At 41.7% G+C, this 17,732-nt stretch overlaps 1 protein-coding gene and 1 long non-coding RNA gene across 2 annotated transcripts; both read right to left on the bottom strand.

Moving 5' to 3' along the window:
* Positions 1–357: 357 nt before the first annotated feature.
* On the bottom strand, positions 358–2,191 carry LOC114796392 (uncharacterized). The gene is made up of 2 exons (XR_003750715.1): positions 2,162–2,191; positions 358–545 (listed from the first exon to the last, which is right to left on the bottom strand). It is a non-coding gene; the product is annotated as an uncharacterized LOC114796392 (long non-coding RNA).
* Positions 2,192–12,348: 10,157 nt separating this feature from the next.
* On the bottom strand, positions 12,349–17,308 carry LOC114796860 (uncharacterized). The gene is made up of 5 exons (XM_028991368.1): positions 16,988–17,308; positions 16,684–16,793; positions 15,949–16,049; positions 13,891–15,788; positions 12,349–12,393 (listed from the first exon to the last, which is right to left on the bottom strand). The coding sequence occupies exons 1-5, from the start codon at positions 17,306–17,308 to the stop codon at positions 12,349–12,351; spliced, it is 2,475 nt and encodes an 824-aa protein (XP_028847201.1).
* Positions 17,309–17,732: the final 424 nt, after the last annotated feature.

Here is a 17,732-nt window from a genome sequence, read left to right as displayed (position 1 = left end):
TTTTTGTCGCAAAACATTTCATTTATTTTTTTAAAGCAGTTTACAAAAAGATTTACTTTGTAAAAAACACTATTTTCCCAAACAACCCTTTCTGTTCAAGTAAACCAATTTAAACACCAAGGCCTAGAATTATTTTGTAACACTTCAGTGCTTATACAGATAATAAAAAAAATACTGTTTTGTACTGTTTATATTTCCCTTTTCAGACATTGGTTTGTATGTGCAGTCACTGTATCCTGTAAAGTTAATTTTGATAATATAATAAAATTAACAATAAAACACCCAAAAGCATCACCATATAGACAACTATCACATATTTCAGGTTTTGTTTTTTATTTGTTTGTTTTTTACAAATACAAAAATTCCAAGTAAGTAAAATGTTCAGTTAAAAGAAGAATTGTAGAAAAATGCATTTGTACGAAAACATTTCAATATTCAACCAATAAACTGTTCAAGACTGACTTTACTGGTCCCAATGACATATATGGTTCCTGCGCCGTTTCTTCCTATACTGAATATGTCTTCTAGGGCTGGAATCTTCTTCCCTGAAGTGGAAGGACAAAGAGGCATTAGTTACTAATGTAGAGTAGAAATGCAAAGGCAGCATTAATCCACACTATTGGCTCTATTTGAGACTCCCTACTTCCCATTGGAAACGTTTGGAAATGTTTCTATTACTACATGAAGGTGCAGTAGCCTAGTAAAATACACTACACACACATGCACAGTTTTACATATAGAAACACACAAACAAGAGGGCATCTGTAAGACACTGCTGTAAGAATGGACATCACAGGGAGCCTGCTTTTGCCTTGCATAACAGATGTCTGCAGGGGGAAGTGTGACATTCCTGTGTTGTGCGACACCTCTGTGTCGACACCTCTGTTTTACATGACTTTTGTCTGACGGTTACGTGTGAAGTATCAGCCGTCAGGACCGCCCACCCTCTTTGTCTTCCCCAAATGGGAGGCACCGGGGGCGTGACATCAGAAACAACAGGATCTGATTGGTCAGTGACAACTTCCTGTAGGCCATTGACAACTTCCTGTAGGCCAGGAGTATAAAAGTCTGCTCACATGTGGAAAAAGGGACCTCTGAGCTATCTTGCTCAGGGGTTTTTCTATCGGAAGCCGGAAGGCTTCTGAGACTTTCTCTCCCCCTCTCTTTCTCTTCTCCCTCTTTACTCTTTCTTCTCATGTTTATTTTCTCTGCAACCTTGGTACCTTTTTACATTCAATATTCACATGTAACTCTATTGTGCCATGCCTCTTTCTGCCAGGTAACATCAAATTGGAGTGGTTGAATACAGTGCTTTGTGTGGAGGGAGAAAGAGTTTTTTCTACACACTCTACTCTCTTCTCCAACACCACATGGTCTTCATTGTTTTTACAAATGGTGACGTGATACCTTTGCTCGGATGTGGATCTGTGACCGTAAGTCTCTTTTATCTGAATTTTACTGCATAGGGAGGAATAGAATCTATGTGCTTTAATTTAAATAAAAAGGATCTACATATCCTAAAAAGCCTGGGACCGTAGAAACCGAGGCATTTCTAAATCCAGATCCACTCCGACAAGGTATAAAATGAACATAGACTAATTACTGTATCACTTACAATGTGGCATGTAGATATGGCTGGCACAATAGATGAACCCACAAACCAATCTGTGACCAGTAATAACCAGGATTTGTGACATTTTAGATTACCGGTATTACATTGAACATCATAAACCATGTCCCACGGTGAACAATTTGATAATAACTGATCAGGGATTGGAAATTGCACTGTTAAAATTCATTGTTTACATTTTAAATTCATGTTCAGTATGATCAACATGTTTAGGATCAGAATTTACATTTATGTGAAACTGTTTCTCTCTCTGAACACCTCAACAATGCCATAATAGTGGTTTACACTGCCCTGTACAGTGAATAAGTGTAGCCAACCCTGGTCCTTGAGGGCCACTGTCCTCCTGCTCATTTTCCAACCATCACTGCACTTACAGCTTCTGAATGCCTGGATCAGGTGTGTTCAGTCAATCTGTGGGTAGAATAGTTGTAAAACTAGCAGGATAGTGGCCCTGGAGGATCAAGGTTGGCTATCCCTGATGTAGAGTATTTTATTTCTGCAGTTTAAATAAATATAAATTAACAGTCTCACCTGATATCAGTTGTTCTGCCAGTCATACTCGATAAAGCCTCTGATAAACGATGCCACGTGTGGATTGAGGGATTAATTTTTTCGTTGCACCATCCTGCCAGTACTTCTGCTCAGCTGGACCTTGGAAGAACACTTGCTTTGCTCAGGATTTATCCTGACAATAAATCTGTAAATTCATAAGATGCCATATATTACCCCAGGAGAACAAACTTACAAAGATTTGGTCCAATATAGTGATATTTGCTGATCCATGTGAGGGTAATAAATTCTTGAAGTTTGGTACATTAACCTCTCACACTTGTAATTTTGTGAATAGTTTCTGTGCTACTTCCAATTCTCTAATATACTATAGAACTATTTTCTACTTTGTTTCACTACTCAGCAGCAGTCCGGACCCATCTTGATACAAAATAACTGAGATTGAGGAAGGAAACTCTTGTAAAAGGGTGTTTTCTTTGAAAGTCTTGCCATCCCTAACATCCTCAAGCACATTTAGATCTTCTGGTAGATATGATTTGGACAAATTCTATTGCTCTTTCACTGACGGCCAGTGTCTTTTACTGGGACATATTGGCAAAACTGCTCTTTACCAGAAGGATCAAAACCAAGGTGCACCAGTTTGGGCTCAACATAACTGAATTGTTTCTTAAAATAGGTTTTCCTGGTTGCATCTGATCTGAACAAACCCTCATTATACATCTTCAATAAGTTCTCTTTTGACAGTCCATCTACAATATTACAAATCCTTTCATTAGAAATTTCAAGCTTTGACAGTTCTTTGCGAAGTCTGACAAACAGTTGTGACATGACATTTGTGCATACTTCTTGAAACTCCTCTATCAGAGTGGATATTGTGGAAGCAGGAAGAATCATCTTTGCATGCATCCTCAAGTAAAACAGTGCCAAATTGGTAAGAAAAACACATCTGTCTTTCTCAACATCACTGCAAGAATGACTAATCAACATTCTCTGTCATGTCATCTTCACCTCCAACTCTACAGGTTATTGAGTCATGTGCATGTTTCCTACATATGTGTGAAGTGAATGAAGATTTAAAGCTGAAGACCTTCTGACAAGCAGGACAACAAATCTTTTTCCCACACCTAATGAAAGGACAACAAATCTTTTTCCCACACCTAATGTGCAACTTTAAATGCTCACAGATGCCTGACAAGTCTTGAAATTACAAGGACATTTGGAGATCCCACATTGAAACCGAACGTTTGTGCGGTTTCTGTGCACATGCTTAATATAACTGAGGATTGTCCCTGCAAAGAAATAACATTCTTTGCAAAGACATACTGATTACAGTATGTAGTTGAACTGACTGTTTGGCTGGTGTTTGCTACAGATTCATATCCTGAAAAAAAAGTATGTGACAGACTTAAACATGTAAAGCCAAAATCAATTATGTGTCAAAATGTATTCACTAGTTGGAAATGACACTCCTGTGTCCTCAGGTTAGATGATCAAAGTCCAAAAATGCGGCGTCTTACCTGTTGCAGTGTCCTGTGTCGCCTAGGTCGGTTACCGTTGACAATACCAATGGTCGCTAGCAAAGAAGCACTCAATTGTCAAGCTAATTAGCTGTAGCTAGCTAACAGACCAAGAAGCAACACTACAGGCATAAGTGCACACAATTGCAAATAAACATCTATCATGTGATGCTTCCCCTGAACCAAACTTACGAGACCAGATAGCACATAATAATGTATAATTATTTTGGAGCTCAGAAGATATGCGGCGTCTTACCTGTTGCAGTGTCCTGTGTCGCCTAGGTCGGTTACCGTTGACAATACCAACGGTCGCTAGCAAAGGAGAAGACGAATGTCAAGCTAATTAGCTGTAGCTAGCTAACAGACCAAGAAGCAATACTTGAAAAAATTAACATTAAGCTAAATTAGTGCTAGGTTAAGCTAATACACGTACTGTTGCAAAAAATAATGAGTTGACTTACCTTTCTGAAGTCAAAGGACGAGGAAAGTGTTGAATCTTCTTTCATGAAAATAATGCGAAGCTGGCCATCAAAATTCCCGCTCAAAATTACTGTATTATGATATACAGCAATATGGTTTTACTGTAAAACCAACAAGGGCAGGCAATGATCAAGCACAAGAAATTCAAGTGTTAGGGGAATAATCCTAAGAGCGAAGGTTGGGCACATGAAAGAGGGTCGGCAAATTGGTCTACGCTTTATGCGCGTCATCCTTCATGGTTGTGCCTAGGCTGCAAGGGTGACTGCATGCCTTCTGCGGGCATGGTGGATGAACGGGAGCCGTGACACCAGAACCCAGAAGAATGGTCATGGGACGGCCATCGGGTTCCAAACGTGAGATGGTCAGGATGCAAATCCAAGAGAAGTGCTAGACAAAGCAGTCAGTGTGAAGCAGGATAAATCCATGGTAAAGGCATGGTAAAGCAGCAACGAGATGACTCTACAAGTACTCTACCTAGTATTTATTGGTTCAAGAGATGGATTTAAAGCAGTTAAAACAGCATGATGTAACTGTTTTTAACTGTTTATTCACTCACTAGCTCTCACTTTGAGAAAATGTGTTAATCCTTAGAGAGCTTTGAATGGAACAAAACAGAACCTGAAAAGAAAAAAAAGAGACTTGTTTTGTGCTTTTATACATAATTAGGGAATGTTCTCTTATTGTGTTTTGGTGATGCATTAATTTACAACTTTCCTTAAGACACTGTAGTGTAAGTAACACCAAATGAAGCAGACAGGCCTTGACAAGGAGGGAACTGTAGAACAAGGTTTGTTTTTCAGCTGACAAAGATTTTAATTGGGAAATGATTGACTGGATCTCTTTTTTCCTCCATTCCTTGTCGTTTAATACTTTAGCAATAAAACGCATGTTGCTGCATATTAGATCAGTTGCGGAGGCCACAATATTCTATGATCTAATATCTTTTTTCAGCTCCATAGAGCAGAAAATTGGCACCACTCAGTGCATTAAAGGTAGTGGGGTGAATAACAGATTGAAACCTTAGGCTGACAGCAGCATCACAATTAATTTGTTGTTGACAACAAAGAGCATAGAAGAATTCATGAATGTTGCTTTTTACCTCAAACTGGAATTCCAATGTCCTCTAAACAGAAGAACAGAACAGAAGACTAACAATTTAACTGAGCTACACACTTAACCCTGAGATGCTCCAGTAGGACTGTCCCTGTAACTGCTGATTGTAAGTGTGTCAGCTAAAAACCATAAATGTAAATGCCTGACACAACATGACCTTTAACAACACTGATTAGTTTCTGCACATTTGGTGGCTACACACACAATGGAATTGGGACAAGGGTCTCAATGAGTGCAGGGTGTTGTAAAAGTTCATCCTTTTTTAGGACCTTGCAATTCTTTACCTATCCACTCCAACCGATAGTTTAAAGACATTAAATACAATCCAGTGCGCATTCAGGGTCCACTTTTTCCAGAAGGAAACCATAGCATGAACGCGTCTTATTTCCAATTCATCACATAATTATTTCATAACCAATTTTGTATTTGTGTTTTAATGTAAGCAGAGTTGCGGCTAATACACTAGTTTTTCTGGAATTAGTAATTCTATAAGTTGTTTTTACATTTTTGAAGCTGTGATGTTATTCAGTTTTCACAATTTTCTGGTGCAACCTCAAAAAAAATCTGACACTAGTTCAGTGAGACAAAGCTCAGAATACATCATTCTGTGTTTCACTTTCGACTGAAAAGCTGGAAATGGCAGTTGAAGAATTGGACTATATCAATTCCAATGTCATTCTATATATATTATAAAGCTGTGTTTGTTAACCAAAATGTGTCACTTCATTGATTATTAAAAATTCCTTTCAATTTCCTTAATACAGCTGTAAAGAGTTGCAATAAACAGTTGTAACAGTTGCAATGGCCTTCTCTACATAGTAGTATGTAGCACATCAACAGATGTGGGTTAATGTTTCCAATTTCATCAATGATTTTTATTATTATTTCTGTAGTTTTTCTATTCAAACCTTTCAATTGTATTTTAGCTTGCATAATGTGAGATTGTTAATTACTTTTTGTTTTAAAGTGAAAGTGATTATAAAGTGAAAGTGACTGTCATTGTGATACACAGCACAGCACACAGTGCACATAGCGAAACGAGTCCTCTGCTTTTAACCCATCACCCTTAGTGAGGGCAGCCATGACAGAGGCATATGAACATACCTTCAACTGGAGCTGGAACAGAGAATAGCCACGTTCACACATTTGTTTACATATTCCAGCTTTCTCTTCTCATGGAGGTTTCTTCACATTTGCTAGAGCCCCCCGCATCTGAGTAATTTGTAACAAGTGAGTGAGAACAATGCCGGCTTGGCTGCCGAAGAATAAATGTCAGTCTCACGCAAGGCAGCAGGCTTTTCATTTATTACAGAGAAGTTATCAGCTCATCTGCAGCACGGCATTTAGTTGTTGGAGGACAAACCACCTCCAACAATCGAGGGCTTTGTTTTTGGTGGGTTTTAATGAGTCTGTGCCACTGCCTGCATGGTAATTAAAGCACAGCGAGAACATCTGTCAGAATCAATGTTACGCCATTCACAGGGCCAAAATCGTGATAGCTACATGCTGGGTTATGTTTGTGCTATGATATATAAAAAATATGTATTGGGAGCTTAGTCTCAAGTGTTACATTTCACATTTCAGACACTTGCCTTCATGACTAATTTCCACATTTTTGACATACAGTTCAGTAGCCATGTCCTGAGAGCGTTAAGCCTGCTTCAAGGCAGGCAGAGGAGTTGGCTCTTCGGTCATAATAAAAGTTTACATTAGCCCTCCAAAACCTGATGAATGGCACATGAGAATGCTAACAGTACGCCAAGAGGAAACGCGAAGCGCTGCCACAATGTTCTCTGCACTACTTCATATTTGTTTATTTAAATGCTTGCTTTACAGCCTTGCTTCTGCACTACTCTACAGCTGCCATGGCCTGATGCAGGAAAATTCAGCTTAAAACTTTCCTCAGCAGGAATTCGCTTGGGCTAATCACTAATGAGCAAATAAACTACTTACTCAACTACATGCTTTCACTTCTCATAAGGTATGGTGAAAAGGTTCAAAATGAAAATAATATTTAATACTCACTTATATCTGAAGACACTCACACACTGTTATACTGTCGTATTGCTGCTACTTGTCTGCCTGGTTTGTCTAGTTGCACAAATAGTGGAGGTGGTTTGTTGGCAGTAGTGGCCTAGCGGTTAAGAAGCGGACCCGGTTGACGGTTCGAATCCCGATCCGCCAAGGTGCCACTGCGATGCCACTGAGCAAAGCACCGTCCCCACACACTGTTCCCTGGGCACCTGTCATGGCTGCCCACTGCTCACCAAGGGTGATGGTTAAAAGCAGAGGACACATTTCGTTGTGTGCACCATGTGCTGTGCTGTCCTATACGCAACAGAAATATATTTCTCAATATATTAAATGGGGCTGATATGGACCACCTGTCTGGTACCCATATGGCAATTTTGGCCATTTTTGCTGTGTAGGAAAGATTTTACGTGGCACCCCCTTGCATTGCAATAAATTCCATTGGATTTGTGAGCAGAAATACTCACAAGAAACGGAATAGCTTTGTCTTAGCTTTCTTTTATTTAAATAGATCTGGGCAAGCACCTACAAGAAAGTGTCCCTCACTTGGGGTTCAGAAAGCCTTAGTTCTATTAAACCCCCGGGGTGGATCTGCGCATGCATGTTAATAATTCCTAAGCATGAGATATGCGAATGCTTTACGAGTGAACTTGTTGAAATGCGTGAAAAAGCAGAAAACTCTTTACTTCCACAATTTTTTTTTTCGCCTAAGCATTTCACTGCATACCATATCATGTATGACTATGTACAAATAAAATTTGAATTTGAAATTTGAATGTGCATCATGCAGAAAAGTTGGTCCATGCCTTTATTTCCTCAAGGTTAGAATACTGCAATGCATTACTGCCTGGATGTTCTAGTAGGTTCAAGAGTAAGCTCCAGCCAGCTCAGAATGCCACACGACTATATCACTCCCATTTTATGATAAATTTAGGATTGACTACAATATTCTATTATGGACCTATAAAGCATTAAATGGACTCGCGCCGCAGTACCTGAGTGAACTCTTAGTCATTTGCGATCCACCATGCCCCCTGCAATCAAAGGGTGTGGGATCCCTGCTGGTACCCAAAGTACAGAATGTCACAGCTGGAAGCAAATCTTTCTCGTATAGAGCTCCTTATTTGTGGAACAGCTTGCTGCCCAGTGTTCGGGAGTCAGATACAATTTCAATGTTTAAATCTAAACTGAGAACACATCCGTTCCCTCAAGTCTTCTGTTAATGCTGTTAATGTTACTGAAGTTAAAAACCCAGACACAATGTCTATTATTAAGTCCACTTTAAAATACAGTCACCTAGTCGAGCATAGACAGTGTTCAAGTCACCTTAGTTAGGCTGTCCCAGTTACGGTACCAAACAGCTATTACACCAGGGTACCACCATAACCGTAAATTTCTTTACCTTTTTTTTTTGTTGCTATGCTTGAGTCTGCTGCTGCTTCTGTTTGTTCTCTCCAAGGCACACTGAATATGAGTCCAATGATGAGACCACCAGAGAGGTACAGGTGTGGACTGCTGGGCCCACCATGGCCCCAGGGCCAGAAATGGAGCAACATCTGCATGGACATTATTAAAAATAAGGGACTTCTTATCCTCATGTCTTCTGTTCACCTAGTGTTAACAGTAACACAGCAGTGATGCCCATTGCAAGCTCATACAAACCTGAAAGGGGGGAGCCTCTCTGAATTACTGCTTCCCAAGGGTTCTTCCATTTTAAGATAAGGTGAAGTGATTGTCACATGTGATACACAGCAGCACAGCACACGGTGCACACAGTGAAATTTGTCCTCTGCATTTAACCCACCACCCTGAGTGAGCAGTGGGCAGCCATGACAGGCGCCTGGGGAGCAGTGTGTGGGGACGGTGCTTTGCTCAGTGGCACCTCAGTGGCACCTTGGCAGATCAGGATTCGAACCGGCAACCTTCTGATTACGGGGCTGCTTCCTTAACCGCTAGGCCACCACTGCCCCTATGACCTTTCTAGAGAGTTGGTCTTTGTATCCAGAGAGGGTCTAAGTTGCAGGGGTGTCGTCTGTAGTGGCAGTAAAGTGACAGAAACATATTGTGATTTTGTGCTATTCAAAAATAAATTATTTTGTTGTTGTTAATAGACATGCATTGATATAGAGAGGCAATATTTATAGCACAGAGGTTGCCAACCTTTTTAGCACTAAAAATGTACTTACTTATATACTCTTAGAATTAATACTACACTGTAACAAATTGCTGTATTTTTTACAGCAAAATTGTACAGAAACTTACTGTTTTGCCACTTTACAATGTATTACTGTAATTTGCAATGCATTATGGGTTATACAGGGTTTTACAAGTGTTAACTGTATATTTCACTGTGAGCTGTAATTAATTTACAGGTAGGAGGTGCTTTCACTGTATTTTAAATATTTTTACAAGAATGTACTGTTCTGTTGCATTATGGGATTGCGCGGGCTAATATGGTTTGAAATCTGGTGAACTGAAGCACAGCGACAACAGCTGAAGATAAACAGCAATCGATTTTTTGGTAAGTTCAATTAAGTTCAAGTAATTCATATATATATATAACGTTATATAAGTTTTATCAGGACATGCCCTCTAAACGTTATGTTAAGCCATTTTGAAAAGGGATGTGTATTAACTTTATTTATCTGTTGCTTCAGGCAAGGAGGAGAAATGCGGTGCGAGCCATTTCAGAAAGCAGCCTAAAGTAAAAGGTAAATCGTTATCGTCATGTTAATGTTGATATATGCTGCAGTTTGTTAGCTTTATTTGCCTTTGCTTTCTAGAGTATTTGTAGTTTGGCAGGCACAGCATTGCTATCGAAGTGCGTGTGAGACAAAACTAACGTTACTGTCACGGGTGGGCTGGACATGGCGGTGAAGGAGGACGCATTCGCACAATTTCACGTGACAGGGGTTTAATACAAACTGCACAGGACAAGGGTATGGCAAGCCTCTCTTATCACAATACGTCACGTAAATCTCGGCGTAAATCCCGTTCGAAACGCCGCTCCCGACGGCGTCGGGGCTGACAGACGCCGCTCCCGACGGCGTTGGCAAGAACGCCTTCGAATGCGCCGCTCTCGTAGTCTCCACCCCCTAGTTTTCACAGCCAATACATTCAAAAGGGATTGACCCAATCAGTGTTGAAGCAGGACAGTCCAAACTAAGCGAACACTGATGTCCTCAGACCTCAGTGGTGATGATTTCAAGTTACTTCTTTCCGATTTAATGGAGTCTATATCCTCTTCTTTGCCTCTGAGAAATCAGATATGAACGTTTTAGTAAATTGCAAACGAAGAATAAACTGCACTGCAGTCATTTTATCATTATCCAGTCATAATTACGCACTGCAAACTTTATATAAATAAAGTTGAAGTTGAAGATAAACTTTTAATAATCCGTCCACTGTTTTGTACTATTTTAATACAGCACAACAACATAAAAAAGGAGAAAAAAAATAAGCTGCCCTGCAGGACTTGAACCTGCTACCTCCTCAATACCAGTCAAATGACCAACCTGTTGAGCTATATTGCCTGCTACATAGGAGTGTGCCCCTTCCACACTTAGTGGTAAATCCTGCAGGTGGCAGCAGGAGTTTGCAGTGCGTAATTATGACTGGATAATGATAAAATGACTGCAGTGCATTTTATTCCTCGTTTGTAATTTACTAAAACGTTCATATCTGATTTCTCAGAGGTAAAGAAGAGGATATAGAGTCCATTAAATCGGAAAGAAGTCACTTGAAATCATCACCACTGAGGTCTGAGGACATCAGTGTTCGCTTAGTTTGGACTGTCCTGCTTCAACACTGATTGGGTCAATCCCTTTTGAATGTATTGGCTGTGGAGACTACGAGAGCGGCGCATTCGACGGCGTTCTTGCCAACGACGGCGTTTCGAACGGGATTTACGCCGAGATTTACGTGACGTATTGTGATAAGAGAGGCTTGCCATACAAGGGACCATGAACACGCACAATGACCCGACGGCGAACAGACACGAACAGGATAGTTTTATACAATTATATAAATATACACCAGGTGAACACGATCAGGGAACATTACACGAGACGAACATGAAACTCCGGTCCGAACTCTGGATCCGGAGTCACCCCTGCCGGTCCGGATCATGACAGTTACATGAAGTGCTCAGTTGTCTTTGCTGTTGAAAACCGTAAATATTAACATCGTTGGATGAGTTTCTCTGAAACCCTAAATACTTTTTGTAAAGGAATGTATCGTTAACTTTTTTTTTATTATTTTTTTTGTCAGGCAAGCCGAAACATCACAGAGTCAAAACCAAACGTAATGTAAACAATTTTGCTTCAAACATAAGCACTTCAAGGAAAAACCTGCAGCACTCATTCTTCAGACAGATGTAAGTCATGCTCTGTGCTTTTTTTTATTATAACATTTTGTTATGGGGTTATAGTTTGTATGTATTTTTTTGTTGTTTTGTTTCTTAGGTGTCAGCAACAGTTGCCGACGTGGAAAAGAGTTTTACACTTCCAGACTCTCCGAGACTGATAGTCTTAGGTAATGTACAATGAACCAAAATCTGTAAATTATTCAAAGAAACTTGGTCTGTTGTATTTTCAGTTTGTATTTTCTATAACATGTTGCCTGTATTTATTCATTTAGGTGAAATTCTCACTGCAACTCAGTGCATGCTGAGTATTGAGGGCCAAGTGGTCGTGAATCCACACCCCAACTTTGTGGCAGGATTTGCTGCTTTGTTTGCATCATACTACATCTTCAATCTGGTGTACCAGCATGAGGCATCCTGCACACTTGAGTTTATCCAGAGATAAAAAAAATACTTTACTATGCATGTGCGTATTTGTATTACTTAAATATAAAAGTTAGAGATTTCATTCACCCAAAAATTAAATTTCAGTCATTAATCGCTCTCCCTCGTGTCATTCAAAAAGCCATAAGACCTTTGTTCATCTTTGGAACACAAATAAATATTTTTTAAAGAAGTCCAAGATGATTTTCCCCTTCCATAGACATTAATAAGTAGGTTATATGAGAACCTTTTTTTGCTTGTCATTTCGACGGATTCATTGCTTAAGTCAGATAAGTTTTGGTACCAACATGTGTTACGTCCCCGGTCTAGGGTCAGGGACATAACAAATGGGACATATGAGTATAAACTCCAAAATGACGCAACAACACTTAATACTAATCTTTTATTACAAACGAAGACATTTAAACAACAACAGAAACACAAAACAGGTCTGGGCAGTCTAAGTCCTATCTTCTCGTCCTAATCCTTCACTTCACCAACCCTCTTCTCTACCAACAACAGTCTATCTTCCTCAAACACTCTCCTCCTCTTTTCACCAACTCTCCTCTTCTTCACCAAAGCAGCCACCATTTTGAATCCTCTTCCCGATTACAGCCCACCAATCACAGCAGGAAGTGGGAGGAGTCCAATCATGGGCTGATGAGGAGCCACCCTGCAACATTACACAGAAAGAAAGAGAGAGACACACACACAAACACAACAGAAAACACCCATAGTCTGTCACGGGACGTCACACCCCCACCACCAAAAATCAACGTACTATGTTGATTCACCCCAAAAAAAAACTAAAAGGCCCGTGACAAGGCGTCAGCCAAAACGTTGTCCGTCCCACGTTTGTACTTAATCTCTAAATTGAAACTGTGCAAAACCAAGGACCAGCGCATAATACGCTGATTTGTGTTTTTCATCCGAGATAAAAACACCAGGGGATTGTGGTCAGTAAAAACGAAAACAGGTTGTGCGGTAGACCCAATGTATACTTCAAAATGTTGCAATGCTAAAATCAGTGCTAGCGCCTCCTTTTCGATGGTGCTGTAGTTCACCTGATGTTTTAAGAACTTCTTTGAGAAGAAGCAGATGGGATGATCAACTCCATCCGCATCTTCCTGTAACAGCACAGCCCCAGCTCCAACAGCACTGGCATCCACCTCCAGTTTGAAAGGGCGCTTGAAGTCAGGAGCAGCAAGAACAGGGGTACTGCAAAGAAGGGTTTTCACAGACATAAAAGCATTCTGGCATTCATTGTTCCAACTAAACTGTGCTCTGCCTCGCAGCAGTTCAGTCAACGGACACACTACCTCCGAAAAGTTTTTACAAAAAGCCCGGTAGTATCCAGCCATTCCCAAAAATCGGCGCAGTTCCCTTTTCGATGTGGGAACTGGGAAGGCAAGAATGGCCTGAATCTTAGCCATCACAGGTTTTACCTGGCCTTGACCCACCTCTTTACCTAGGTAAGTCACAGTGGCTTTGCCGAACTCACACTTCGCCAAGTTCAAAGTCAGCGATGCATCCTGCAGCCGCTTGAACACAGCTGTCAGAGTGTGGATATGCTCGGACCAAGTGGACGAATAGACAATAATGTCATCTAAATAAGCGTCGCAGTTTTTAATTCCACAAAGCACTTTAGCCATTAGACGCTGAAAAGTCGCTGGTGCATTACGTAACCCAAAAGGCATAACCGTATATTCTAAGAAATTATCCGGTGTGACGAAAGCAGAAATTTCAGAAGCTCGGGGAGTCAACGGAACTTGCCAGTAACCACGAAGCAAGTCTAATTTACTGACAATACGAGCCGAACCGACCCTATCAACATAATCTTCCATTCGGGGCAATGGAAATGAGTCGGGTCTAGTTACTGCATTTACTTTTCTGTAATCAGTACAGAAACGAACTGTACCATCAGGCTTAGGTACTAACAGACAGGGACTACTCCATGGACTACAGCTTGGCACGGAGAACCCATGTTCCAACAAATAATCAACCTCAGACTGCATTACCGTACGCTTAGTGGGATTTAGTCTGTACGGGTGCTGTCTGATTGGGGCATGTTCACCAACATCAATGTCATGCTTTAATACTGTAGTACATGACGGAACATCACCAAACAATGTCTTATATGTCCGAATTAAAATCATAACCTGCTCCCGTTCGTTAAGAGGCAAATGTGACAGATGTGCATCTAAGTTTTGTAAGATCACACTGTTGTGTAATCTGGGCGAAGACACAGGAACATTTCCTAGATATAACCCATCCTCCTCGGGAGAATATGCATCCAGCAGGGGCATAGAAGCCACAGATAACACAGCAGCTCCTTTACCTGGTGGATCTACATTGTCCTGTGTTGCATCACTGTCTCTCATAACGTATTTCTTGAGCATGTTCACATGACATACACGCATTTTACGTTTACGGTCAGGAGTGCGAACAACGTAATCAGTGTCACTTAACTGGGACTCAACCACATAAGGACCTGAGAATTTTGCTTGGAGAGCAGACCCCATTAGTGGTAATAAAACCAGAACTCTGTCACCCGGCTGAAAAGATCGAGAGACTGCTTTCTGATCATATCGGGCTTTCATAGACCCTTGTGCATGTTGTAAGGAAGCTCGAGCAGTAGCACAAGCATTATGAAGCCGTTCCCGAAAGGAACTGACATGATCCAGCACATTAGTCTCTGTCAATGGTTCAGCTACCCAGGCTTCTTTAAGAAGCTTGAGTGGACCACGCACGGTGTGACCGAATACAAGGTCAGCAGGACTGAATCCCAAAGACTCCTGAACAGTTTCACGAATGGCAACCAACAATAGTGGGAGACCCTCATCCCACTCTTTAGCCGAAGCTAAGCAATAAGTACGGAGCATGGACTTCAGAGTTTGGTGAAAACGTTCCAATGCTCCTTGTGACTGAGGATGGTAAGCACTTGATACCAGATGCTTTATTTGTAATTCCTCCAAAACTTGCTTAAAAAGGCGAGACAGGAAATTCGAACCTTGGTCCGTTTGGACCAATTTTGGAAGTCCAAAAGTAGAAAAGAACGTCACTAAGGCTCTCACTATATTCTTAGCCTTTAGTGAGCGTAACGGAACTGCCTCCGGGAAACGTGTGGCACTACACATTATCGTCAGCAAGTATTTAAAACCTGTTTTGGTACGAGGAAGTGGACCAACACAATCTAAAATTATCTTCGAAAATGGTTCGGTGAGGACAGGCACAGGACAGAGTGGCGCGGGTGGAATTGACTGGTTCGGTTTACCAGCCAATTGACAAACGTGACACGATCGACAATATTGAGCAACATCGGATTTCAACCCAGGCCAAAAGAAATGGCGCAAAATCCTGTTATATGTTTTTGTTACTCCTAAGTGTCCAGACATCACGTTGTCATGCCCTAAACACAGCACCTGAGACCGAAATTTAAGAGGAACCACCACTTGATATACTGAATTCCAACCTACGTCATCAGCAGTTGGAGGATTCCACTTCCTCATCAAGATCCCTTTATCCCAGAAAAAGGCTACCGAATTTGCAGTTATGTTGGCCTTGTCAACAACAGCCGAACGACACTGCGTTAAAGTAGAGTCTTTTCGCTGCTCCTGGGATATAAGCGTTTTACTTACAGGCAGCGACATTGTTTCATCACCATGGACATTAACAGCGCGCGTCCGCGGCGCTCCCTCTACCACTCCGCCGTCTGATGGCGCTGCACGGGAGACCAGAGGGTCACAAACAGCCATAAACGTATCATACAACTCATCCGTACTCTGCCGGCGTGCCTGCGCTCGGGTGACTGCACAAGCAGGGAAAACTGACTCATAACCCGGCACCACTGAAGAGGGTGGTACCGCAGGGTTATCAATGACCTCCGGAAGGGGAAGAACTTTCCCTCCAGCCAAATCGTTCCCAAGAATAAAATCGATTCCCTGCATAGGCAGTTCGGGGCGCACTGCGACTTTGCACGAACCTGAAAATAAAGCACAGTGCAGGTTTAGAACGTGCAGTGGCACTTTAACGATGCCTAGTTCAATACCCCGCACCAGTACATAAGAGCCACAGAACGAGTCATCAGAAAAGGGCCAGACATTCGCTAAAACAAAAGACTGCGCAGCACCGGTGTCTCGTAAAACGCGCACTGGCACTGCACTACTGTTTCCAGCAGCTGCGGAAACTGTACCAGCAAGCACAAAAGGTTCATAGACAGGATCAACAATAGTGGGGACACTCACAGCAGACTGAACAAACCCAACCCCTTTTGGTGAGGATTTAGGAGGTGAACCGCGCTTCTTTAAGAGTTTTGGGCATTTAGCGATGAGGTGGCCGGACTCGTGACAATAAAAACATGCGCGACCATCACTAAAGGAAACGGGCGAAGATCGAAATACGTTCCGATCCCGTCGGAAACTCACATCCCGATCTGGTTTTCGTGAGACTGAATGAAACACAACTTTATGAGTAAGCACGAATTCATCTGCGCAGACGGCTGCCTGCGCCAGCGTGGACACTTTCTGGTCGTTCAGATGAGTGGCAACAGCTTCCGGGACGCAGTTTTTAAATTCCTCCAAAAGGATTAATTCACGAAGCTGTTCCCACGTACTGACCTTACTGGAAACACACCACCGGTTAAACAAAGCTTCTTTCTCTCTGGCAAACTCCACATACGTAATTTGCTCACCCTTCCTAGACTTCCGGAATCTTTGACGGTACGCTTCTGGGGACAAGTTCGTACGCGTTCAGAATTGAAGTCTTTACCACATCATAGTCAGAGCTCTGCTGCAAAGAAAGTGAAGAGTAAACTTCCTGAGCCTTGCCCACAAGAACACATTGCAGTAGCAGCGTCCAAACAACTTTAGGCCACTGTAAAGTTGTTGCTACTCATTCAAAGTGACTAAAATATTTTTCCACCTCGTCCTCAGAAAATGGAGGCACCAGTCTAATATGTCGGCTGACATCGAAAACAGGGGTTTGCGACTCGACAGATAGGACAGACTTGGAAGCTAATTCAAGTTCGAGACGCTTTAATTCTAGGTCTCGTTCTTGACGTTCACGCTCAAACTGGCGTTCGCGATCACGTTCTTCCAACTCCATTTGCTTAAGGTGCAACTGGCGTTCGCGATCATGTTCTTCCAGTTCCAATTGCTTGAGTTGTAGCTGATGCGCTAGCTCCTTTTCACGCAGCCCACGAGCTTCTCGGTCAGCCCGCAGTTTTGCTGCTTCAAGCTGCATCTGCTTCTCTTGCAGTGACATTTCCTTTAACCGAATTTCACTAGAGAAACTCTCGCCGGACTCTTCCAAGCCCTCAGCAGAAAGTGGACTACCAGATTTAACACATGGTACCCCCTTTTCCACCAACCCGACTTTTAACGCTGTTACTAATAAGTCTTTCAACTTTCTATCGGCGCTGGCAATGGGTATGCCATAAAAGTCAGCTACACCCAATAGCTGCTCCTTGGTTAACTCTGCTAACATCTCATCGGAAGGGAACTCAACAAAACCCTCAAAACCTGTTGCCATAGTGACCTGTAATTCTAATCTCACAACAAAATATAAATTGAATTACTTGGTGAACCCACCAAAACAAAGAGAAACTACACAGACCCAACCACGGCTCACTGGGATGTATACCAGAGTCAGTCTGCTCCTGTGGGAT

The sequence above is a fragment of the Denticeps clupeoides genome, chromosome 9 (genome assembly GCF_900700375.1).
Source record: "Denticeps clupeoides chromosome 9, fDenClu1.1, whole genome shotgun sequence".
Classification (NCBI taxonomy): domain Eukaryota; kingdom Metazoa; phylum Chordata; class Actinopteri; order Clupeiformes; family Denticipitidae; genus Denticeps; species Denticeps clupeoides.
Note: the sequence above shows the minus strand (reverse complement) of the source record. Positions and strands in the feature narration are given on the sequence as shown.

Coding starts and splice junctions, on each gene's coding strand:
- LOC114796860 (XM_028991368.1), bottom strand. CDS start 17,308: ATGCAGCTTGAAGCAGCAAAACTGCGGGCTGACCGAGAAGCTCGTGGG. Junction 16,794..16,987: donor CTCCATTTTCTGAGGACGAG/GTGGAAAAATAT, acceptor ACTTGTCCCCAG/AAGCGTACCGTCAAAGATTC. Junction 12,394..13,890: donor TGGAAGATTATGTTGATAGG/GTCGGTTCGGCT, acceptor CCCTGACCCTAG/ACCGGGGACGTAACACATGT.